We start from the raw sequence: 10464 nt of genomic DNA, 5'->3' as shown, positions 1-10464 counted from the left end.
AACAATTTCAGGGATAATTAACTCAATCACAGTGCCCATTCATTCATTGAAAACAAATACAGGGATTATGCAAAATTCAATACATGCACTGAATTTATTTGGGCATATAGCAATTAAAAAGGTTTCTACTTTCAGTGCAATATTGGTTTGTGAGTATAAAAATACAGCCCCAGAAATATCATAAGAAATTGTCAACAATGCCAAGAGAAATATCAAAGCTACAGAGTGAACATGATTAGCGTATTATCACAATAACAACATGAACTTCTAATGGTTGAACTACGTGAACAAGTAAGTACCAATCCAGAGACTTTTATATAAAGCTCCTTGCACACAAAAAGAAGAAAATAAAAATAAAATCGTGCTACAAGAACAGAAAAGTCTATGCTTTATCGTCGTTTTCTCGTCATAAAGTGTCCCTGTTTGATTAAAGTGTTTGCATGTTGACAGGTGAAGACGGTGCATAGGAGCATTTGTTTTTATCACTTGTACACGTGTTTACTTCAACGTGCACATATGTAATAACTTTTATGGTTCGCTCGTGATAAGTAAAATATGTCCAATGTACCCTCTGAGAGTAGGACTTTACTTCATTAAGATTTGATATAGTACTTTATCTTAAAGGTAGCAATAATAAATGATTTTGTTTTATATAAATAGCTTGTATAACACACACATATACATGTACAAACCGAAGAACGAGAATAGCAAAACGTGATCAATCAATCAATCAATCAAACAACCAACCAACCAACCAACCAGTCAATCAACCAACCAGCAAACCAACAAGCTAACTAAGTAACCACTTAACCACTCAATCAATTAATGTAGTTGTCTGTTGGAGAAGAAATGGAATTTATTCGTGTCTGTACGGTATGTTACGGTATAACGGAATACCTCGAATATTAACGTTCAGTACAATTTCGTCCAAGATACTGTAAATGAACTGGGGAAAATAAACATGTAAATGGTGATATTTGAAAGCATTCCACAGGGAACTTAAAATATGACTAACAAAGAACAACAAGATGTAAGAAATGAAATGGGTTACTTTGGTGTTGATACTGGATTTTAAATTGTCGTGAATCTATTTTCAAACAGTGCATTACTCAGGGCCAAACACCATTTTTGGGGAAGAGGCCTCGGGCTCAGCCTTTTTCTTGGGAAAAATATGCTAGATGTTGGCATACTTTGGGAAAATGGAGTCTCAAATATAACACAAACTTTTAACAAGTTATTAAAAATACATACATATTGTCAACAATGCCCATGATCCCGACAGTATTGGAATTATGAATGGGGGTTTCTTTTGGTGCTGATAGTGTGAAAATGACATTTATAAACTTTGCACTAGAGATGTAAGCCAGTCATTATCATTCACGAATTCGAAAACCTAGCTAAACGCCGTTTTCTGGTACTTTCTGTACATAGCTCTGGGGAATTCACCTAATGGAGTGTAATAGCGAACTCAATGTTTTCGGCCTTTTTTTAAAAATTAAACTGAAATAAAACAGTAATTTCTTTATAAGAAAATAATTAAATATCATTGTATGAATAATTCCATACAAAAAATAAAGTAAATACACATGTTTACGCAGAAAATAACCTTATATATTATGAATATGGAAGATTCCACTACGTCTGTTTGAATTTTATTGATTTTCATTACAAATGATTTATTTTTTTGAATAATTTGCAATAGATATTAAAACTCAATTTTTTTTCACCTAAAACGGTTAAATAATGATAGAAAAATAGACTGTTACATAATAGACAGGGTGTTCACTAGCCATGAAATCCCGAGGGTCATTTTGACCAAGTTTTTCCGATTACAAGGAAAAATCCCCATGATTTTAACAAAATTTGAGCCTCCAGTTAAAATCATGAGGGTCAAATCAGGCATTTTGGAAATTTGAAGGGTCAAAGTGTCATTTCAAGGGTCAAACGGACACCCTGAATTAAGACATATCTCGTAACTGTGTTATGTTCTTCATTTGGTGTAATTCCCCAGAGCTAAAACGGTAACGTACCGGAAAACGGTGTTTAGCTAGGTTTTCGAAAAGGTCAATTCTGGCATTCTGCAATTTAAATATGATGAAAATGCGATAACATTGAAAGGTTGCAAACAAATTCTTGCGTATGCTTTTGTTAAGAGGGAATATTATTTTTTTACAGGAAGAACTTGAAGTCTTGCAGTCAATTTATGATGGTGATGAAAATTTCAAAAAGACTGGAGACTCAACATTCCAGTACAAGGTACAGTGTATACTAATAAAGTATGTTGTATTCACATTTTAAGAAGCAGTTTAATCTTCTCTGTTGCACAGGCAGTTGTGTGTGGCTTGGATAGTATACATGTACATGACCAAACCCACTTATTTTTATAAAAAAAAGAAATGTGAGTAATAAAATATTTTTTTCAGTTAAAATGTTTTTAAAATATCTTATTTTCAATAAAACAACAAAGGAAAGTTGTTTATAAAAAAATCATCCATATATACTATGAATATTATAGTACATACTTTTAATATAGTATATTAATAGTATATATGGATGAAATTTTTAAAACAACTTTCCTTTGTTGTTTTATTGAAATTAAGATATTTTAAAAAACATTTTGAGTGAAAAAAATGTTTTATTAGTGAAAAAAAAAATATTTTTTTTTATAAAAATAAGAGGTGTGGTCATGTACATGTATACTATCCAAGCCACACACCAAGTGCCTGTGCTCTGTTGAATTGTGCAAATGATATGTTTTTAGCTCACCTTTCACAAAGTGACAGGATGAGCTTTTGTGATCGCTTTTCGTCCGGCGTCCGTCCGTGGGTCGTCCGTAAACTTTTACTTTAAATGACATCTCCTCATAAACCACTAGGCCAATTTCATCCAAACTTCACAGGAATGTTCCTTTGGTGGTCACCTTTATAAATTGTTCAAAGAATTCAATTCCATGCAGAACTCTGGTTGCCATGGCAACCGAAAGAAAAAACTTTAAATATCTTCTTTTAAAAAACCCTTAGAGCTAGAGCTTAGATATTTGGCATGAAACATCTTCTAGTGAGTGTCTACCAAGTTTGTTCAAATAAAAGCCCTGGAGTCGAAATTGGCCCGCCCCAGGGGGTCATTGATTTTCCCTATATGCATATAGTAAAAACTTAAAAAATCTTCTTTTAAAGAACTCAAAGAGCTAGAGCTAAGATATTTAGCATCAAACATGTTCTAATAGGTTTCTACCAAGTTTGTTCAAATAAAAGCCCTGGGGTCAAAATTGGCCCCGCCCCGGGGGTCATTGATTTTCCTTATATGTGTGTAGCAAAAACTTAAAAATTCTTCTTTGAAAAAACCCAAATAGCTAGAGTTTAGATATTAAGCATGAAACATCTTCTAGTGAGTGTCTACAAAGTTTGTTCAAATAAAAGACCAGGGGTTAAAATTGGCCCCGCCCCGGGGGTCATTGATTTTCCTTATGAAAAAACTTAAAATCTTCTTTGAAAAAACCCAAATAGCTAGAGTTTAGATATTAAGCATGAAACATCTTTTAGTAAGTGTCTACAAAGTTTGTTCAAATAAAAGCCCTGGGGTCAAAACTGGCCCCGCCCCAGGGGTGTCATTGTTTTTAACTATATGTGTATAGTAAAAACTTAAAAAAATCTTCTTTTAAAAAGCCCAATGAGCTAGAGCTTAGATGTTTAGCATGAAACATCTTCTTATAGGTGTCTACCAAGTTTGTTCAAATAAAAACCCTGGGGTCAAAATTGGCCCCGCCCCAGGGGGTCATTGATTTTCCCTATATGCATATAGTAAAAACTTTAAAAATTTTCTTTTAAAGAACTCAAAGAGCTAGAGCTAAGATATTTAGCGTCAAACATGTTCTAATAGGTTTCTACCAAGTTTGTTCAAATAAAAGCCCTGGGGTCAAAATTGGCCCCGCTCCGGGGGTCATTGATTTTCCTTATATGTGTATAGCAAAAACTTAAAAAATCTTCTTTGAAAAAACCCAAATAGCTAGAGTTTAGATATTAAGCATGAAACATCTTCTAGTGAGTGTCTACAAAGTTTGTTCAAATAAAAGCCCTGGGGTCAAAATTGGCCCCGCCCCGGGGGTCATTGATTTTCCTTATATGTGTATAGCCTATACTATAGCAAAAACTTAAAATCTTCTTTGAAAAAACCCAAATAGCTAGAGTTTAGATATTAAGCATGAAACATCTTCTAGTAAGTGTCTACAAAGTTTGTTTAAATAAAAGCCCTGGGGTCAAAACTGGCCCCGCCCCAGGGGTGTCATTGTTTGTAACTATATGTGTATAGTAAAATCTTAAAAAAATCTTCTTTTAAAAAAGCCTAATGAGCTAGAGCTTAGATGTTTAGCATGAAACATCTTCTTATGGGTGGGGGGGGGGGCTATATACAGGTGAGCGACCTCAGGGCCTTCATGGCCCTCTTGTTTAATCTTACTGTCCTTATTGATCAATGGACACATTCATTGATATATTATAAAATTAGCATGGAATGAATTCAAACATGAATGTTTGTAATTGATTGTAATGTAAGTGAGTGATATTTCTGTTGCAGTATGGTGAACACAATAGCTATAAATCACTGGTTGTGGAGATAACATGGGGAGAAAGTTACCCAGAATCCCCACCAACAATAAATATGGATACATTCTACAACAAACATGTGTAAGTATAAGTCTTTCCATTGTCCATAAACATAGATACCTTGTACAACAAATATTTGAAAGTATAAGTCTTTCTTTTGTCCATAGATAGATATTTCTAAATTTCTCCAACAGTCCCAGTAAGAATTATTGATCTCAATAACTTTTGATAATGAAGACTGATTACAGTTTTAATTTTCCCATTGAAGAATTGTAAGAAATACACTTAGTTTTAGATTGAAAAGATATTGAATACAATGTGTAATCTAAACAAATTAAAGACATTGTCTGTTAGTCTTTTAAAATGTTATGTAATGTGAGTTTTCTCCTATCATATAAAAATAATGAATATTTTACCATCTTTTCTACAGTGTACCTAGTGTGAAGGAAAAAATATTACAAGGACTTTTAGAACAGGTAAATATTTTATGCCCGTGACATTTGTTTCTAAAAATAGAAGATCAGGAAATGAATCATCGGCTTTATTTATTTACATATAGAGAGCGGAATGGTAGATAGAGGTATCAAGAGGTTTCCTTATTGTTTATGTATTTTATCGACAGCAGTTTTCATTTTCCATCTTAATTCTTTTTATTTGACAATTATATCAAATGATGTACTAAAAATAACTTATTTAACATTTAGAAAAGCTGATGGCCACTTTAATTACTGATGCACAGATAAGCTATCTGTTGGACAAAATTTTATTGCTCAATAGTTTGTTTGTAATGTAGTAGCTATACATCACCATTGTGTGCAATGTTATCCACCGATGAATACCATAGTGAGATAGTACTGGGTAACTGTCAATGAAAATGTTAGTTAATATTGGAGTAAATGTCCCGATAAGCCTGTCACTTATGATCCCCTTTATGCTTACCTATTTTGCTGAAAACTTTTTATTTTCTGAATAGAGTAAATTTTTTGTGAAGTGTTTAAATTAACAAACTAAGGAAATGAACTGTAATAAATTAATTTCTGCAATTGAAGAAAATATTGTTTTGATGGATATTTTACCTTAAATACATGTACATGTACAACTTAAACTATTCTGGCTAAAGGAACCAAGCTTGTGTAGCATTCAATTTAAGCAAACTGCTAGCTTTTTATGTGATTAAATGATTTTACCAAAGTTATGATAAGCAGTTCAAGAACAGTTATCTTTCCCCTTATACATGTAGTATAAAAGTACTTGAATTTCATACTAGGCATACATAGATTCAAGTATTTAAAATGTATTATGACATAGATGCATTTGTTTTGTAGCCTATTGAATGTAATAATATCAAAATAGAGTAATACCTATTTGATGTGACCATATATAATATTTGAATGAATTTAATGAATTGTACTTAAATGAAGCTATTGTATATGTTCTCTCAATTTTTCATACAATATAGGTTGAAGATTTGTTGGAAACAGCAATGACATATACATTATTTGAATGGGTGAAGGAGAATTATGATGATTTAATGGCAGATCAGCCAGATGCACCTATTGTTAATACAAAGGTAAATTTTTATTCTTCATTACTATTTTTGTGCCCCCACGTTAGTGGCGGGCATTTAGATTTACCCTTGTCCGTCCGTCCTTCCGTCCGTCCGTCCATTCACTTTTGTGTCGCACGTAACTCAAAAAGTATTTGACCTAGAGTCATGAAACTTTACAGGAATGTTGATCAGCATGTGTAGTTGTGCACCTGGGTATTTTGGTCTGGATATTTTTAGTATTTTCAGAGTTATTGCCCTTGACTTAGTAAAATTTGGCAATTTTCAACTTGTGTCGCATGTAACTCCAAAAGGATTTGACCTACAGTCATGAAACTTTACAGGAATGTTGATCAGCATGTGTAGTTGTGCGCCTGGGTATTTTCGTCTGGATATTTTTAGTATTTTCAGAGTTATTGCCCTTGACTTAGTAAAATTTTGCAATTTTCAACTTGTGTCGCATGTAACTCAAAAAGTATTTGACCTAGAGTCATGTAACTTTACAGGAATATTGATCAGCATGTGCAGTTGTGAACCAGGTATTTTCGTCTGGATTTATTTAGTATTTTTAGAGTTCTTGCCCTTCACGTAGAAAATTTTTGCAATTTTCAACTTGTGTCGCAAGTTTCTCAAAAAGGATTTGACATAGTCAATAAACCTTATGGGCAGGTTGCTCAGCATATTTTAGATTTGCACCTGGGGTTTGGCTTGTGGATTTATCCAGAATTTGTAGAGTTATTTCCCTTGACTTAGTAAAAAGATTGACAGAACAGTGTCGCGGTGGGGGCACCCGTGTCCTATGGACACATTTCTAGTTGTTTCAGGACAAAATAGGTACATGATTAAGAAATTTATAAATTTATTTTCGTCATGTTTGGGTACTGTAACCAGGACTTAAAAATACTTGTGTCTTCTATTAATGGTACTTTTTCTTCACTTGTCTACAGTACCTGTACTTGTGTTGTCTGTCTCAAAAATTTACAGTACTGGTATTTGTGTTGTCTGTCTCAAGAACTTACAGTACCTGTACTTATGTTGTCTGTCTCAAGAAATTTCAGTACCTACATTTGTGTTGTCTGTTTCAAGAACTTACAGTACCTGTTCTTGTGTTGTCTGTCTCAAGAACTTACAGTACTTACACTTGTGTTGTTTGTCTCAAGAACTTAAAGTGCCCATACTTTTGTTGTCTGTCTCAAGAACTTACAGTACCTGTACTTGTGTTGTCTGTAGTACCTGTACTTGTGTTGTCTGTCTCAAGAACTTACAGTACCTGTACTTGTGTTGTCTGTAGTACCTGTACTTGTGTTGTCTGTCTCAAGAACTTACAGTACCTGTACTTGTGTTGTCTGTTTCAAGAATTTACTGTACCAGTGCTTGTATCATAAGAATCAATCTTGCGAGGAAAATAGTCGTGACCCTAGAAGGGTTACTATTCCGTGACTGTGAGGAAGACATCATAACAAAAAGAATGCAGGATACAAATGACATGATATACCAGATATGATAGCAGTTCATTCTTTTTAACTTCATTATCATGTTTGCTTTTGCAAATGTTGTTTACATGAGGACATTTGTTTAATTTTATAATGGTTTAACACAAAATAATAATTAAGTTGTCTGAAAAATGTATTCCGAAAAGAAATTTTATTTTGTATATTTATTTTAGAGTGAAACAGATCTTAGTCAGACAGACATGAATGATGAAAATCTAAAAAAGAAAGAAAGGAAAGAACAGCTTACTAAACACCAAAAAAGACGTTTATATGAAAAAATGGGAAATGCAACAGGTGAAAAGCCAAGGGGCTGGAACTGGGTGGACATTGTAAAACATTTATCACAGACAGGGTCACAGGATAGTTGATGTATATATGATATTTAAGATTATAAATCAATAACAAGTTAACTTTGTCATCTAAATGATAGATTGTGAGGGTGGGGTTGGGATATTGTTTGTCCTTTTAATTTGTCCTCCTTTGGACAGCTATAAGCTTGGCTATAAAATTTTGTTCTGTAACCTGTACAGATTGAATAATACTCCGGCAAATTAGACTGGAAATTTCCTTCCTTAAATAACTTTTCACATTTTCTTGGTTTCTTTATTTTTTTTAAAAACAGAGACAAAACTGTTATATAGCTAAACCAGTCCATATAAGATCAGGTAAAATCTGCTTTATGACTATATTTATCTTTTATTAGTTTTACATCTTACACTTAAAAAAAAAATGCAGTTTTTGATGCCAACAATATTTTAAAAGGATACCATTTACATTAGGCTTCTTATTACTTCAGATATTATTTTAGTAATATTTTTGGTGCAGACAATAAATTATTGTAAAGATATAATTAAATGATAAAAAAAAATGATGCTTTTACTAAATGATACAATGAATTTATGTGCAGTTGTGTAAGTTAATGGCAAGATGTAATCATCAGTTTATGAAGCAGATTGAGGGGTAGGATAGATGCTGAGCTGTTATTTCAAAATGATACTGCATTTATCACAAAATAATTGACTTAATTTGTTGTAATTTTCAAACTACTACAAATTACTAGTTTCACATTTTTGATATAGAGGTGAGTTACTTTGAATGACAGACTTATTTATGGAATTGATGAGGGTTTAACATTATATCTAACATATGTAGAGGTATGTAATGATTGTACTACTTTGAAAACTTTGATACAGTGATTATTTTATACATGTAAATATATTTTGGTTTATATGCTTATAGTAAGGATATGCAATGAGATTGTTGTTCTATGGCTATGGCTTGCATTCAATCACAATACTGAAATGAAAAGTTTACATTTTAAAGTAACAGCCTCCGTGGTCGAGGGGTTAGAGTGGATGGCTTCTAATCCAGTTACCTCTCTGGTGTGGGTTCGATCCCCGGGAGATGCTTTGGTTGTTTAGCACGGAGGCAGGTAGCTTAGTACTGGTGTAACTCTCCAGGAACGATGGTTAGGAAACTACCCGCCTATATGACTGAAATACTGTTGGGAAAAGGCGTAAAATGAAACAAACAAACAAACACACATTGTTAAGGAGCTGGTGAAAAAATAACAAACTTTTATTGAATTTGACTTGAAGTCTTTTGACTTTGGTAGTCTTAATAGCTGATATAATAACTTAGATTTTGATTAATTTAACATAATATGTTGGTTTATTTCTTTTGACTTGTAAAATTATAGTAGTTTTCCATATTATTTTCATAACATATTTCAAAAACATTCATATTTAACATGTAACAAGGGATATTTCACCTTTTTGTGTCAAATCATCTTAAATCCAAACCAAATAGGAAAATGTTTTTTTTTTAGATTTATGCAATGAATTTTACCGTTCGTTTCTTACCCCTTCCACTCTTATGGCATCTGGGTTAGATTTTGTTTGTTTGTTGTTGAAAATTGTTGTTGTTTTTTTAGGGTGGGAATTTTATCATAACAATGGTATTTAAACTAAATTTCATTAATTTTCTTAATGTAAATGCATATGTTATTTAGATTTGTGACATAATTCTAGCTTATAACTAAATAAATCATATATACCCCGCCCTTCAAAACAATGTTTTTTGTGCGCAGTGTTGGCATTTGTTAAGGTCTTGCCTTAATGATAAATTCCTTGTATGGAAAACTGTTTGCCAGTTATAATGTCAGATTGTTTTGTTATTCTGCAAGTTAAAGGAAATATTCCTTGATAATGGTGCAATTGTCAATTATTTAAAAAAAGAGTTGAATAAATGTGATAATCTGATCTTGTATTGTAATTAATTATTGAACACTTCTGAATTAGCAGTTTTAATGTTTTTTTACAAAGTTTAATTTAAAATAACCTGCATTGTGTAGACTACTACAGTACTTTACTGTCATATAACCTGACTGTAGTCTACTGCTGTACTCTACTGGCATATAACCTGGGTGTAGTCTACTACCTTATTTTACTGGCATATAACCTGTGTGTAGTCTACTACCTTACTTTACTGGCATATAATACTACCTTACTTTACTGGCATATAACCTGTGTGTATTCTACTACCTTACTTTACTGGCATTTAAAATGTGTGCAGTCTACTACCTAACTTTACTGGCATATAACTAGGGTGTAGTCTACTACTTTACTTTACTGGCATATAACCTGTGTGCAATCTACTACTTTACTTTACTGGCTTATAACCTCAGTGTATTCTTTTACTGTACCGCCATAAAACCTGTGTGCAGGCTACTACCTTACTTTACTGGCTTATAACCTCGGTGTATTCTTCTACTGTACTGGCATATAACCTGAGTGCTGTCTACTACCTTACTTTACTGGCTTAT

At 32.7% G+C, this 10464-nt stretch overlaps 1 protein-coding gene across 1 annotated transcript; it reads left to right on the top strand.

The window, feature by feature from the left end:
* Positions 1-882: 882 nt before the first annotated feature.
* LOC132722825 (RWD domain-containing protein 4-like) lies at positions 883-9869 on the top strand. The gene is made up of 6 exons (XM_060707397.1): positions 883-1030; positions 2176-2256; positions 4573-4682; positions 5032-5077; positions 6061-6171; positions 7814-9869. Exons 1-6 carry the CDS (start codon positions 1007-1009, stop codon positions 8006-8008), a joined length of 567 nt encoding a protein of 188 aa, XP_060563380.1. The 5' UTR covers positions 883-1006; the 3' UTR covers positions 8009-9869.
* Positions 9870-10464: the final 595 nt, after the last annotated feature.

Source organism: Ruditapes philippinarum, unplaced genomic scaffold (genome assembly GCF_026571515.1).
Source record: "Ruditapes philippinarum isolate M1 unplaced genomic scaffold, ASM2657151v2 ctg7993_1_1_1_1, whole genome shotgun sequence".
In the NCBI taxonomy this organism is placed as follows: domain Eukaryota; kingdom Metazoa; phylum Mollusca; class Bivalvia; order Venerida; family Veneridae; genus Ruditapes; species Ruditapes philippinarum.
The sequence above is the reverse complement of the archived record's forward strand: the minus strand, read 5'-3'. Positions and strand labels throughout refer to the sequence as shown.

Excerpts from the sequence above, each read along its gene's own strand:
- LOC132722825 (XM_060707397.1), top strand. The coding sequence starts at position 1,007 with ATGACTAACAAAGAACAACAAGAT. Across the intron at positions 5,078-6,060 it reads TACAAGGACTTTTAGAACAG|GTTGAAGATTTGTTGGAAAC; the intron begins GTAAATATTTTA and ends CATACAATATAG. Across the intron at positions 6,172-7,813 it reads CACCTATTGTTAATACAAAG|AGTGAAACAGATCTTAGTCA; the intron begins GTAAATTTTTAT and ends TATTTATTTTAG.